Here is a 15,713-nt window from a genome sequence, read left to right on the forward strand (position 1 = left end):
GTGCTGGAGAAATTGAACAAGCCTAGTAATGCTTATGAGGAGAGAAGCAACTTTGGATGTTCAGTTCTAAAGAAAGTCGTATCTTCCTCAAAAACGTTATCTATGTTTCTCTCTCTGTTGATGCTACCAGACTACCTGAGTTTCTCCAGTCTGGTAGTATCTTTCAGATCAAAACAGTACTTTGCTTTTAATTAAATTATTGACTTGGATAGCTGTTTGCAAAGGTTTGTTCAAAAGTAGGTTTAAACTTTGCAAACACACAAATGAAGCCCAAAATAAGCACTGTTTAAAAAGGGTCATGATCCTAAAGGACCATAAGGCTGCTCTCTCCTTCGAAAGTGACCTCTGGTGGTTTAACCTGTGGAGCAACACACCTTGGATGAGGGGAGATGTTGAGAAGATGGAATCTTTGGGATAACCTCAGGCAGTACAAGAATTGAACAGGCGCAGTTGGTGTCATTCTGCGTCGTAAACCAGCCATACAGCCTACTGATCTAACTGAAGTGTTAAGCCTTTTAATTTTCCAATATTGTGGTTATGGTTATTGAGCAAATTTTCATCGTGCTGTACGTGCATTTTCTTTCCAGAGTGGAGACACTGTCTTAATTGGTGCTGTGAAAGGTGGACATGTGGAGATTGTCAGAGCTTTGCTGCAAAAATATGCGGACATAGATATAAAGGGAACAGTAAGTCTAAACATAAACCATTACAAAAGATATGAAGTTATTTTATTTCAGTTGTTAATAATAGTTTGATTTTTAAAAAAATAAGGTTATCCACCAAATAGAAAATTATAAATGCAGATCGTAACGATCAAATACTTCCTCTACCACCCAGTATCTCAGGAATGGAGATGAAACACAAACTTAAATTATATGGAGAGGTATTGAAATTTAAGACATTAGTGTGGTGAATGTAGTCATGACGCGTATGGTGCTTTGGTAGTTTAAAATATTGCAGGGTTATTGTTGACAGGGCTACTGAATGGTACACTCAACAAAGTCAGATGGTATTAAGAATTGTTTTGAAATGAAGGAGCGAATCTGCACTTGGGTACTTTTTCACTAACTTTGGATGTCCTGAAGTGATTAATAGTTCACACGATGCTGTGAAAGGTAGTCACTGTTGTGATGAAGGGAGATGTAGTAGCCAGTTTGCATATAACAATGTCAGAAATTTCAATAAGGGAAGTGACGACATAACATATGCTGAATATTACAGATTGAAGAATAAATGTTTTCCTTAGTCACGAGGAGTTGTCTGCTACTGTTTCAAAAAAAAAACAAAATCTTTTGCAACCACCAGGTCGGTCCTTTGTTCATTGTTTTATCCAAAATCGGAAATCTCTGCTAAGTAGTTTCTTTCACTGTTCTGCAGTACCAGTCTTGATTGTCTGCTTCATTCTCTGGAATAAGGGCTCATCCCACAGCCTTTTCACTCAGAGGCAAAGCTAATACCACTGAGACAAGGCTGATGTTTAAAATTGTCATGTTATTTACTCCCAGGGAAGATCAAATTTTTTTGACCTTTTAACATAATAAACTTTTAGGTGAAATTAGACATTTACCTAAAACTAACTTTTCTCATATTCCTTTTAGGATAATAAGACTGCACTATATTGGGCTGTGGAGAAAGGAAATGCAACCATAGTAAGGGATATTCTTCAGTGCAATCCTGACACAGAAATTTGCGTTAAGGTATGGCTGGATACTTAATTGGAATTTGTACTGATAAACTTTACCCTAAACTTATTACTTTTTGGTATCTTGTCACTTTTCTTCTTTCCCACCTCATGCTTCTTGCAGGAAGGAAGATTCTGTTTTCAGATGTGTCTGGTCAAATTAATTTAGATTAGGTTTTCTTCTCTTCCCTCATTTGGAACCGCAAGGAATCCTTGTGTGGTTGCTATTGAGACTCTGTAATTTTTTTATCTGCTAGGTATTATATAGATTGATTCTGGAATTAATTAAAATTTCACAGTCGAGATATAACTGAGGAAATAATGGAGTCTGAATGCTGCGCACAATTCAATATTTTGAAAATCAGCCAACAACTTGCAGTGACGGAAATCACATATCAGTTGTAAATGTCTTCCAATTTGAATTTCCCCATTATTAACCTGACATACGTATCATCTCACCAAACATTGTGGTTGTGCAAAGTTGTTGCATTTGTAAGTTTATTGCACTGCAAACTCTCTACAGTAAGTTAGTTCTAATGGTCTAGATTAGAGTGGTGCTGGAAAAGCACAGCAGGTCAGGCAGCATCCGAGGAGCAGGAAAATCGACGTTTCGGGCAAAAGCCCTTCATCAGGATTGAAGGCAAGGAGCCTCCGGGGTGGAGAGATAAATTGGAGGGGGGTGGAGCTGGGGAGAATGTAGCAAAGAGTACAGTAGGTGGATGGGTGTGGGAATGAAAGTGATAGGTCAGAGGAGAGGGTGGAGCGGATAGGTGGGAAGTAAGATTGGCAGGTAGGACAGGTCATGAGGATGGTGCTGGGCTGGAAGGTTGGAACTAGGGTAAGTTGAGGGGGGAGGGGAAATGAGGAAACTGGTGAAGTCCACGTTGATGCCCTGGGGTTGAAGTGTTCCGAGGCAGAAGATGAGGCGTTCTTCCTCCAGACGTTTAGTGGTCAAAGAGTGGCAGTGGAGGAGGCCCAGGACCTGCATGTCCTCGGCAGAGTGGGAGGGGAAGTTGAAATGTTGGGCCACGGGGCGGTGGGGTTGATTGGTGCGGGTGTCCCAGAGATGTTCCCTGAAGCGCTCTGTGAGAAGGCATCCAGTCTCCCCAATGTAGAGGAGACCGCATTGGGAGCAGCAGATAGAAGAAATGACATTGGTGGATGTGCAGCTGAAACTTTGATGGATGTGGAAGGCTCTTTTGGGGCCTTAGAGGGAGGTGTGGGCACAGATTTTGCAATTCCTGCAGTGGCAGGGGAAGATGGATTGTTGGGGAGGGCGTGGATCTGACCAGATAGTCACGGAGGGAACGGTCTTAAGGGAAAGGGGTGGGGAGGGAAATATATCCCTGGTGGTGGCGTCCACTTGGAGGTGGCAGCTATTGTCGGCAGATGATGCGGTTTATGCAAACTTTTGCCTAATTCTAATAGTTGCCAATCCAAGCACCATCTGAGTGACATGATAATTGTTAAGGACTGCCACTCAACCTCTTACTGCCCAGAAGGTTAAAAGAAAAAGACCATGAGACATAGGAGCAGAAATAGGCCATTTAGCCCATTGGGTCTGCTCTACCAGGCAAAATGACTGATATTCCTAAACTCCACTTTGCTTCTTTCTTGTAAAATCCATTGCCTGTTGAAAATTTGTCTATCTTTGCCTTAAATATACTTAATGACCCAGCCATAACAGCCATGGTGCAGAAAAGAATTCCACTGTTTCACTATATCCTGAGAGAAGAAATTCCTTCTTGTCTCTGTCTTAAAAGTGCAACCCCTTATTCTGAGATTAGGCTGTCTGGTCCTAGACTCCTTCACAAGGGAAACAATCTTTCTGCATCTTTTGTCATTTCCCCTAAGAATCTTGTAGTTTTAATCAGGTTGCATCTCGTTCTTTTGACCTCTAATGATTACAGGCTGAATTGTTCAACTTTCCATAAGACATTCCTATCGAGGTATCAGCCAAACAATGTTTTTTTGGACTGCCTTCAAAGCCAGTATATCTTTCCTTCGCTAAGGAGCCCAAAACTTCACATTATTCCAGTGTTCTGACTGGTGTCTTGTATGCTTTTAGGAAAACTTTCCTACTTTTATATTCCAGTCCCTTTGAAATAAAGGCTGACATTCCATTGGCCTTCCCTAGTAGCCAGTGAACTTGGATGCCAGCCTTTTGTGATTCATGGATGATGATTCCCAAATCTCTAACTTTCTGCAGTCTTTCTGCATTTAAATAATATTCAGCTTCTCTATTACCCTACATTATATTCCATCTGTCAAGTCTTTGCCCAGTCACTTATTCGTATCCCTCTGCAGACTCTATAATCTTTACCGCATGCCTTATTACCTATTTTTGTGTCGTCACAAACTTTCTATAATGCATTTCTCATCCTGTCATTAATATACATTGTAACTAATTAGGTCCTGGCAATGATCCCTATGGCACATCACTGGTTATAGGTTGGTATCCTGAAAATGTCCCCCTCTTCCCAACTCTGCCTTCCATTAATTAGCCAGTCCTCTAACTATACTAAGATACTTCCTCCAATATACTGGACATCTTAAGCTGTCTTGCGTGTGATACCTTATCAAATGCCTTTGAAAATCCAAACATGCTACATCTACTGCTTACCCTTTATCTATTCTGCCTGTTACCTCTTCAGACAAAATGAGTAAATTTGTAAGGCATTATTTCCCCTTCATGTACCTATGCTGACTCTGTTTGATCATTTTATGTATCTCAAAGTGCTCTGCTATAAAATCTTTTACAATAGATTCTAACATTTTCCCAATAACAGGCTGATTGGCTTAATGTTCGTAGATACTTGTTTGAAAATTGAAAGTTTTCCAATCTTCTGAGACTAAGGATTTCTGAAAGGTTACTGCCAATGTATCCACTAACACTCGAGCTACTTTTTAATGTTCTAGAGTCCCATCAGGTGGGAGGGGAGGGTATATCAGTTTTTATTTTCCCCAGTACCTCTTATCTACTAATAGTTATTATATTTATTTCCTATTGTCCTTTTGCCCCTTAGCTCTTTAGTAATTTCAGAATGCAATGAGTGTCTTCTGCTGTGAAGACTGATGCAAAGTACTAATTCAACTCCTCTGCCTTTTCCTAGTTCCTCATTATTATTCCCACCCATCCTCTGCATAACTCTTATTCACTTTGGCTTCCCTTTTCCTATTTATAAATTTAAGAGTGCTTGCTGATTATCTTGATATAATTTGAAAATTTATCCTGAACGTTTATTTTTCTTCCTTTTTTTTGGTTAGCTTTTGTTTGTTTTTAAAACTTTCCTAATCTTCTGGTTTACTACTCATCTTTGCGACATTGTAGTTTTTTTTTCTATCCTATTCTATCCTTAACTTTAATATGGATGGCTTACCACTTCCAAGAATCTCCTTTTCTCACTGGAATATGTCTTTGCTGTGAGCCGTGAGCTGCTTTCTTAAAGTCTGTCAGTTTTCCTCTCCCATATTTGCTGCTAGACTCCTTTTCCGGACCACTCCAGTTAGCTCTGCCCTCATTCCTTTGTAATTACCCTTATTTAAGTTTAGCACTGTTGCTTCTGACCCAAGTTCCTCACCCTCAAACTGAATGCTAAATTCTTCCATGTTATGGTCACCATTTCTTAGGAAATCTTTTATGGTTAAGAAATGTAAATGTGGAGATTCACTGTTTATAGGCTGTGAATCGTTCCAAGTTTTAAATATTACAATTTTTTTTAAAAACGGTTCCTTTCTGTCTTTAATGCACCCATTCTTTTACTTATTTAGTGGTGAATTTTAACCTTTAAGGCCTGGTTTAGGAGTGGAAGGTGGGAAAGGAATCTGTTTGGAATGGGTTGGGGACTAAAATATTGAAAATTTCCAGTGCTAAAATATGATATGATCCCATTCCCTGGCATTTAGCTAGTGTGCCTCTGGAGGTGCGTGGGGATAGTAGGTCTGAAGAAATAAATGAAAATTTTATTTGAATTATTCTCAATTTTTACTTGGTTTCCTAAACTGTCAGAAACTTATGAGAGCACAGCAGCTATTGATAGGGTATGAAACTGACAGACAGGAAAGCCTTTAAATGCTGAATCAGGTCAACTGTTTTGATGTCTTATTGAAAGACTTGTCCTCACTGTGCTTGTTCTGAGAACAAATGTTTGAGGCGCCGATGTTGGACTGGGGTAGACAGAGTTAAAAATCATGCAACACCAGGTTATTTGGTAGTACAAGCTTTCGGAGCGCTGCTCCTTCGTCAGGTAGGACAGTTATTCAAACGTCAATTATCTGAATTTCGGATTATCCAAACAAGATCTCAAGGTCCCATAAAAACGTTATCTGTTATCCGAACAATCAGTTATCTGAACAAAGTACTCCCCACTATCTCGTTCGAATAACCAAGCTTGTTCTGTAAATCTGTTGGACTATAATCTAGTGTCATGTGATTTTTAAATTTTGTTCTGAGAGCCACATTCATTGCTTTGGACTAAGAGTGCAAGCTAATTAGATTAGATTAGATTAGATTACTTTACAGTGTGGAAACAGGCCCTTCAGCCCAACAAGTCCACACTGACCCGCCGAAGCGCAAACCACCCATACCCCTACATTTACCCCTTACCTAACACTACGGACAATTTAGCATGGCCAATTCACCTGACGTGCACATCTTTGGACTGTGGGAGGAAACCGGAGCACCCGGAGGAAACCCACGCAGACACGGGGAGAACGTGCAAACTCCACACAGTCAGTCTCCTGAGGCGGGAATTGAACCCAGGTCTCTGGTGCTGTGAGGCAGCAGTGCTAACCACTGTGCCACCGTGGTTATCAATTAAGAGAACTATATTTTTAGAAGCTAACTAGCAATCTAGATACCTAATCAGCAAGAAGTTGATGGCTGAATAGGTGCTAATTATTGTAGCAGGAAGATGATCTAGAAATTGCAATTTGGGAATGAGTCATCAACTCTCTAGAAATGGAGTGGTTACTTGGAACATCAAAACGGCAATCAGTCTTGGCACAATGTGGTGTTAATGTTAGCTGGCTTTTACATTTACCACATCAGGATTTGTTTGTGCAGGCACGTAAGTTTGTGCAGTGACAACAGTGCCAGTGCATTCATAGACTGCCCCACCTTCATTTCACATTTACAACTAGTTTGTAGAACTTAGATCAGGCTTGTGTAAAAGACATCCTGTGAATCAAAATCCAATCTACTGGTTCCAAACATGGTGTGGAAGTGGAAGCTTTTGGAAGAAGATCTCTTCTAATCAGTGGTTGTTTCTCAGCCGTGTTTCACGAGTGAGCCTATCAATAGAGACATAGACTTATCACTGTCAAGATCTTTTCCAAGCCTCACACCATCCTGACTTGGAACTGCATTTCCGTACCTTCAGCGTTGCTGGTCAAAAACCTAGAACTACTTCCCCATCTGCACTTTGGCACACCTGCACCACTTGAAGTGCAACATTTCAAGACACTCATTACCACCTTCTCATGGGCAATAACTAATGGCCTAGTCAGTGATGCCTATAGCTAGTAAATGAATAATAAGAATTCCAATGACTGACAAGTATATTAAAACTAATTACATATCCATGAAGGGAGAGCTGGCTAGTTTTTATTGAATATGTAGACTGAACAGTATGATGGTATGGAAGCAGGGGAAACATAAGATCACATGACATACAAGCAGAAGTCGGTCAATCAGCCTGTTGAATCTGTGGTATAATTCAAGAAGATGATGGCTGATCTGTAATCCTGAACTCCACTTTCCTGCCCTTTCCCCATTATCCTTGATTGCCTTACCAATTAAAAATGTCTGCGTCAATCTTGAATATTTCAGCCTGTACAGCATCTGCAGTAAAGAATTTCACAGATTCATTAATCTCTTAAGGCAGGGGTAAGGAAGAATTTCTTCTCTAACTGGCAACCCCTTTCTCTGAGAGTATGACCTCTATGCCTGAGATTCTCCTACAAGTTACATGACAGAAGCCATAAGAGTGATTAGTAGGAAAATGGAATAATTAACCTACAAAAGAATATTCCTGTCATGTGGAATTTGGAGGGAGGCTAAAGAGAGCTTTTACCTGCATTTAGCTTGTACCATATCTGGCCTAGATGTACTTAGTTAGAAATACTTTTTTTGTTTTCAGACATTGGTATTTCTGTGGTCATTAATTTTAATTTCATTTTTGAAAAATATTGCCACAGCAGTCTGTGATATTTCACATTGCAATACTGAATGAACCACACTGTCCTTTTAAAGCATTTCCAAATTACTCTTCCATTATTTGTTGACAATAACTGAGTTCACAGAGGTATATTATTTCACAGAATCTTTTTGCTGTGGCTGGAGGCCTTTCAACCCGTTGGGTCTGCACTAGCTGACTGACTGATCATTATCACTTAGTATTATTTTCCAATCTTTTACCTTTATGCATGCCCACTGTTTCTATCTGAAGAATCATCTAATGCTCCCTTGAATATTTTGATTGAACCTGCCTGTACCCGCTTAAAGGTAATGCACTACAAAACCTATTGTATTCACTGTGAGCATTTTTTTTTCTCTTAAGTGCATTTGTTTCTCGTACCAATTAACTTCTGTCTTTGCCTTCTCGTTCTCTATCTTTTTACAAGTGGGAACGATTTCTCCTTATCTACTTAGTCCAGGATCCTCATGACTTTGAAAACTTCTTTCAGACCCCATTTTTCATGTCAAAAAGATTTGTGAATAAGCACAGATTAAGTTAATTGATTATGTCTTTTTGCTTTTCCTCCCTATTTTTGGGGTGATTAGCATAGAATTATGTGTAGCAGTCTTTTGAGAATTGCTACAACTCCCCAGTGATGTACTATATGAAAACATTGTTCTTTGGGGATCTTGGCAATTTAAAATAGAATACACTGATTTTAAAATGAAATAAATGTTTATTGCATTTTCAGGATGGTGAGACGCCTCTCATTAAGGCAACTAAAATGCGAAATATTGAAATAGTTGAACTTTTGTTGGATAAGGGAGCCAAAGTGTCTGCAGCAGATAAGGTAACATAATTTGCATTTAATTTGATAAGCATCGTTTCTGCAACATTTTGCAATTGTTGTCTTCAAGTTCAACCACAGGGCGTGACTGGGAAAGTTGTAAGCCGTTAATTGAAAATTAATAGTTCAGTGAAATGTTATGTGGGATTGTAACTTTTATTTTGAAATCATTGGGAACACAGCGCAAACTGAGTCATCGAGACGGACAGCACAAAAACTTTGTGTGATACATCCTGGTCAGGGGTCTGAACAGACACCGTGGAATATGCCAAATTAAAGTCTCTCCAGCAGAGACCATTTAGAAAGTAATAGTCATAGAGATGTACAGCACGGAAACAGACCCTTCGATCCAACTTATCCATGCTGACCAGGAATCCTAAATTAATGTAGCCCTATTAGGCAGTATTTAGTCCATATCCCTCTAAATCCTTCCCATTCGTTCCCCATCCAGATGCCTTTTAAATGTTGTAGTTGCATCATACTCCACCACTTCCTCTGACAGTTCATTCCATACATGCATCTCCCTCTGTATGAAAAAGTTGCCCCTTTTTTAAAATCTTTTCCCATTATGGAGATTTCCTAAAGAAGTGATATCTATAGGATAGATGTCAGAGATAGTTTATTTTACTCGAGGAGTAGTAGGGCCATGGAACGCACTGCCTGCAACAGTTGTAGACTCTCAAACTTTACAGGCATTTAAGTGGTCATTGGATAAACACATGGACGAGAATGTAATAGTGTAGGTTAGATGGGCTTTGGATTGGTTTCACTGGGCTTGTACTATGTTGTAATGTTCTATGAGTGCAGATGGGTAATTTACATTTTAACCTTTATTTTTTGTCATCATTAGAAGTGTGACTAACTACTTGCTGTAGAGAGGAATTGCTAGCAATTAATTCTTCAATGCCTGCACAATAGGATAAGCTCTCACAAAACTGGTGTGCTTTAGTTTAGAATTGGGCCTCAACAGGTTTGCACATATAATCTCTGGATGGCAACACATTAAGATCAAATATTGACAATCCTGAATAAATAATCTAAGCCAGAATTTCTTCCTTCAGCCTCAACCTAGCTAGGGATACTAACATGGGCATTCACTTCTTCATATATTTTCTGATCATACTTTCACCATTAGAGGCCAGATGGACTTTTTGGATGGAATAAAAAACCCACTCTGTGATGATTTTTTGTTGTTCATGGAATTGTTATCTAGGCTGTCATTTTATTGCTCATGCAAAGTTATCCTTTAAAAGTGAATTGTCTTCTGAACAGCTACAGTCTGTGGTGGAAATGCAAGTGCTGTTGGGGGAGTTTTGACCCAGCAATACCAGAGAGTAAAGTTCCAAGTCAGATAGTTTGTGGATTGGAAGGAAACCTGCAGGTAATGGTGTTCTCCTGCATCTACTGCTCTTGTCCTTGGTGATACCTTGACCCTGGTGTCAAGGGGCCTTGGTGAGTTTCTGTAATGCATCTTGTAGATGTGGCAGAAATTCTTACTCTAGTGATGGAGGGTGTAAATTTTTGAAGTTGTGTGTGGACTACTTCAGTATCAGCAGTTTCAGTTGATGCTAAGTATTATGTGATCATCAGTGAACATTCTCATTTCTGATATTATGATGGAAAGGTAGTCATTGAAGCAGCTGAAGATGGCTATCCAGAGGAATTTATGGGTTCTTGTGGTGCAGTGATAAAGTCCCTACTTCTAAGCTAGAAAGACGGGTTCAAGTCCCAACTGCTCCAGAAATGTGTCATAACAAATTGATTGATTAGAAAGTATTTATCCTGAGAAATTTTTGTATTGGTGTCCCAAGGCTAAAATGGTTGATCTCCAACAACCGTAACTATCTTTTGTGCTCGGTATGACTCCAGTCATTGGAAGCTTACTCTGATTTTCATTGGTTCCAGATTCCTATTGATTCCTGATTTCCATTGATTCCATACTCAGTGAAATGTTGCCTTAGTGTCAAGGACAGTCTGTCACCTCACTTCTAGAGTTGAGCAGTCTGTGCAGGCTCTAAGGAAATTCAAGTTTTTTGATCTTAAGTGGATTAACAACTTTTTTAAAGTTGGGAATACATTTATTTTGTACATATTTCTGTATGGAAGCTTATCTTTATTAAAACAAAAGGCACAATTGAGATTTATTTGTGTGTAAAGATAATACCGTATTGTATTGTGATATTCTGAGTTTTGTATGGTTTCCTAATTTTTAAAGTTTGCCTACTTTTAACAAACTGCCATTCTTTTTTTCTCCTCTCCTACTCTCCAACTGAGCTGTCTAATTTATGTTTCATCGTAGCTGCAGACAAACACTTCATCTGTTTATTTCATGAGATTATTATTTGGGAAGGGGTTTGGAACTGACAAAGTATGGTTTACAAGCAGTTTTCTTCCCTGTGATTTATTTTAAGTAGTATTTGATTTGTTCTCTATGACTCTAACTGGTTATTTGATGAACAAGCCTCAAGCAATGAATTAATTTTCACTCACTTCAATATTGTTCAGCTGTAAAGGCCCCTTATTAATTATGCATTTAAGTGCTTAAATGTACATGTGTATAAATATTTTGTCTAAGAAAATTTGACTTTTATCATTTGACTGAACATTTGGGTGTTCTACAATAGCACTGCTACTGTAAATTTAGTGCACTCCTAATGCCGAAAATGTCATTGAGTAGTACACATGTAAATACTGAAGATGCTTGAGTCTTTTACTTGCAGTCAGTTCCGCTATAACGTGGTAGTTGCATTCTTGTGAAACCCTGTGTTATAAGAAAATCGCGTAATAGCAGCACCATTTAAAGTAATGGGACCAGAATCTCATTATAGCCAATATACGCTTTAAAAATTCATGCTTTAGAAACAGTGTCTACAATTCCATTAATCAAACTATAATGAATTTGCATAAATGGAATGCAGAGCGACCTGTATATGACGCTTTTTTTTTAAGTGTAATCACAATTTGATTGCCATCAGTACATTTTAATGTTACTATTTGGAAGTAAAATCTTGACTGTTTTTTACATTGTTGGATATTTAACTGTATTCTGCAGTCAGAATTATGTTCTGATTATCTTTTATATAAATTTGTCTTTAGTGTGTCTTGCTAACAAGATTTTATCTGTGATTGAATTGGTGTTGAAATTTTTTTTCTAAAGCTTCCATTATTTATGGTTTTTAGAAAGGAGATACTCCACTTCACATAGCAATCCGTGGAAGAAGCAGAAAATTAGCTGAATTGCTGTTGAGGAATCCTAAAGATGGCCGTCTACTGTATCGACCTAACAAAGCGGGTGAAACTCCATACAACATAGATTGCAGCCATCAGAAAAGCATTTTGACTCAGATATTTGGAGCAAGTAAGAGCTTTGCATATTTAACTGTGCAGTTTCTAAGCTTTTGGGTTTGTAAAATGGGTCAAAGTTGTTTCATTAAGTTACGATACATTGTGCTTTTCTCATGGTACACCCTAGTTTCTAGGGTGGTGTTGAGTTTAAGGAAAGCCAGTGTGCAGTGAACTAATTTCAGCTGTGATGCTATTGTATGATGCTAGGCTTCCTCTCCTTAGCTAGGTAGTGTGGGAAACAATTATCATAATTCCTCCTTCTAGCAGGTAACTAGTCACATCGCGTTTTCATTTATAATTTTTGTTGCTTGGAGTCAAAATTCTAAAAGATTTTAGACTTAGAGACTGACTGGGAAATATGATTTGTGTGCAGCTATCCCTAACATAAAGGAGTACATAAATAGAGAAGAGAACTTAGTTTTTGTCTCTACCACTTTACATTGTCGAGTGCTTGCTAAGGATCTTGCATAATTGAAGAACAACCAGTGAAATTAGGTAGAAAGACATGAGGTGTTAAGTCATCTTTAACTGCTGTAAACATGCATTGATCAACTTTTGATAGCAGACTGATGTAACTTAAAAAGACGAGCGGCCTCTTTCATTCCCAGATATTGCATTGGGCCTTAGTTCTTGGACATATATTGAATAGTTTGCCACTCCTGACACTGGGTGCACTTCCCTGCCAAGTGGTCTGCTATGATTGGAGAATTCTGGACCTTTTGCAGATAACTTGAACCTGGAAACACAGGCCATATCATATTTTAGTTCATTTCATATGCTCTGTGAAGAGGTCAACATAGTGGGAGGAAAGTAAACTCCATAATGGTGTTTTCTGCTAATCCATTGTATGCCACTTTGTGATTTCACCTGAAGTAATTCTGGCAGTTATTTAATCATCAGAGAGTTGGGAGGAGAAATGGCAGATGGAGTTCAGTCTGGGAATATGTGAGGTGATGCATTTTGGGAGATTCAGTTCAAGAGCAAACTATATGGTTAAATGGAAAAGCCCTGGGGAAAATTGATGTACAGAGAGATCTGGGTGTTCAGGTCCATTGTACCCTGAAGGCGGCAACACAGGACGATAGTGGTCAAGAGGCATATGGCATGCTTTCCTTCATCGGTTGGGATACTGAGTACAAGAATTGGCAGGTCATTTTACAGTTGTATAGGACTTTAGTTCAGCCATGTTTGCGTACAGTTCTGGTCGTCACCTTACTAAAAGGATGTGGATGCTTTGGAGAGGGTGCAGAGGAGGTTCACCAGGCTGTTGCCTGGTATGGAGGGCACTAGCTATGAAGAGAGATGGAGTAGATTAGAATTATTTTTATTAGAAAGACTGAGGTTGAGGGGAGACCTGACTGGTCTGCAAAATCATCAGAGTTATAGACAGGATGCCTAGCAAGATGCTTTTTCTCCCAGAGTGGGGGACTCAATTACTAGGGGCCATGAGTTCATTGTGAGCGGGGAAAGGTTTAAGGGAGGTATGCGTGGAAAGTTCCTTATGTAGAGGGTGGTGGGTGCTTGGAACGCGTTGCAAGCGGAGATGTAGAGGCGGGCATAGTAACGTAATTTAAGATGTGTCTGCACAGATAGATGACTGGGCAGGGAGCAGAGGATCCTTTGAAAATAGGTGACAGTTTAGATTGTGGGTCTGGGTCGGCGCAGGCTTGGAGGGCCGAAGGGCCTCTTCCTGTGCTGTAATTTTCCTTGTTCTTTGTTCTCTTGATTAATATATTGTGATGAAGTAAGTTGGTAGTTGTATTGGCAAGAGCTGCAGATGAAAAACAGAATAAGTGTCAAATGTAAAATGTAAAATATTATTGGGGATTAATTTCAACACTGACAGGACTTTCATGATTTTAAGCTGCTTGAGCTTAATCCTTATCTTTGTTGTCCTTTTACATGACTAGTAACAAGTATTTGCAGTTGACTACAATATTTATCATCACTGAGTTAATGTTGTTTAAACTGCAATCATAAATACTTGAATATCTTACATTAATTACGCAGCTCACTTAGTAACTGGTATTCTTACAAACACTGACCGTTCTGAAATTGAGTATGGGAATTTTAATTTTTCAATTTTAAATTTCCAAATTAATAATGCTGCATAATTAGAAATGTCTTGATCAGTACAATTTAATGGATATAATTTAAAAGAATGACAGTGGTAGTAATTCAAATCTGAAATCACATCCCAAATTTAAATAATAGCTGTAAATTGCATTGATCTTCATTTTATAATATTAATTGAATATCTTGATGAGATTGCTGTGTCATAAAATTCAACTGTTTTGGAAGGTGCATCAGAGGCCAAGCAGCATGCAGTTCTGGTCACCACTTATCAGAAGGATAGAGATACGTTAGAGAGAGCACAGGGAAGATTTACTGAGATATTGCCTGGTCTGGAGGGGTTGGATAAACTCTGGTTCTTTTCACTGGAAAGATTGAGGCTGAGGGGTGACCTGATAGAGATCTACAAAAGAGAGCCTTAGAGTGGATAGTTAAAGGCTTTTTCCTAGGGTTAAAAGATCAACTTTAAGAGAACATTGGTTCACAGTGAGAGGGGAAGCTTTAGGAGCAAAGACTGGGAAAAAACTGTTTACACAGAGCGTGGTGGGTGTCTGGAACGCATTGCTCTGAAAGTGGTGGAAACAGGTACGTTAGCAATGTTTAAGGCATATCTTGGTAGTCGCATAAACATGAGGTGAACAGAGGAATAGATACCGTGCATGGGCAATAAGTAGCCAATCTAAATAAGGGTTAGGAATCTGCACAGGCTTGTTCGGCCAAAGAGCCTGTTCCTGTACTGTATTGTATTGTAAAGTGTATGAATAGGAATATCTGTAACTGGTAGTTACTGAGAGGAAAGAAATTATGGAGAATGTTTGCTGGACTTCTGTTGTAAGTCCAGAGTGTTTATGCAATTCATTGGATTCAAAGTGAAATAAAATGTTTTCTGTTACATTGAACATTGGCATTGCAATTTTGAAATGCTTCTGACACAGATGTTTTTATTATGTACAGAGTTGAGACTTACCAACCCTTTGTTGATTAGCTCAAGACATACTGTTACAAATTTATTTTAAATTCTAAAATATAGCACGAAGTTAGGGAATAATATTCTTGAACATCCTTAGTAATAATTCCTCACCCTTGATTTGCATATAAAATTAAATACACCAAGGATACAAAAAAAGAGAAAAAATGTGGGTGAATTATCAATTTTTTTGTTTGCATTTTAAAAGTTATTTAATTTTATAATTTTCAGCAAATAGGTAGAATGCAACAAGAACAATAACCAGTTCAGAACAGGAGATAGCTAAACAGCAAATATTGTAAACATCAAGAATGAGCAATGAAGTGTGTAGTCCTGATGCATAATAAAGAGTATTTATTAAATATTCCAGTTGATTGGTTCTTTTTTAATATAAATCGAATCTATATAAAATATCTTAAAGACATGCCAAACTTCCAGTCAGTTCTGGTCAGGTGAGAAAGAATGGAAGAAAATGTAGAAGTTTGAAAGGTAAGAGGCTGACTACTTTACCTCCAACAAAATAAACAAAAATAGAGAATCTGACCTATCCAATCAGGAAAAAAAAACTTGCATTTATGTAGGACACCTTGGGATGTCCAAAGGGCTTTAAAGCCTGTGAAG

The 15,713-nt window shown here is 38.6% G+C and overlaps 1 protein-coding gene across 8 annotated transcripts in view; it reads left to right on the plus strand.

Annotated features, from left to right (window-relative positions):
• LOC140465695 (kinase D-interacting substrate of 220 kDa-like) overlaps positions 1-15,713 on the plus strand; it is a 149,387-nt gene that overhangs the window by 44,705 nt on the left and 88,969 nt on the right. For all 8 annotated transcript variants that reach the window (XM_072561336.1, XM_072561353.1, XM_072561359.1 and 5 more), the window contains exons 9-12: positions 588-686; positions 1,599-1,697; positions 8,612-8,710; positions 11,888-12,065. In XM_072561336.1, coding sequence (XP_072417437.1) covers positions 588-686; positions 1,599-1,697; positions 8,612-8,710; positions 11,888-12,065 — 475 coding nt within the window. The remainder of the gene's footprint in view (positions 1-587; positions 687-1,598; positions 1,698-8,611; positions 8,711-11,887; positions 12,066-15,713) is intronic.

Source organism: Chiloscyllium punctatum, chromosome 3 (genome assembly GCF_047496795.1).
Source record: "Chiloscyllium punctatum isolate Juve2018m chromosome 3, sChiPun1.3, whole genome shotgun sequence".
Classification (NCBI taxonomy): Eukaryota; Metazoa; Chordata; class Chondrichthyes; order Orectolobiformes; family Hemiscylliidae; genus Chiloscyllium; species Chiloscyllium punctatum.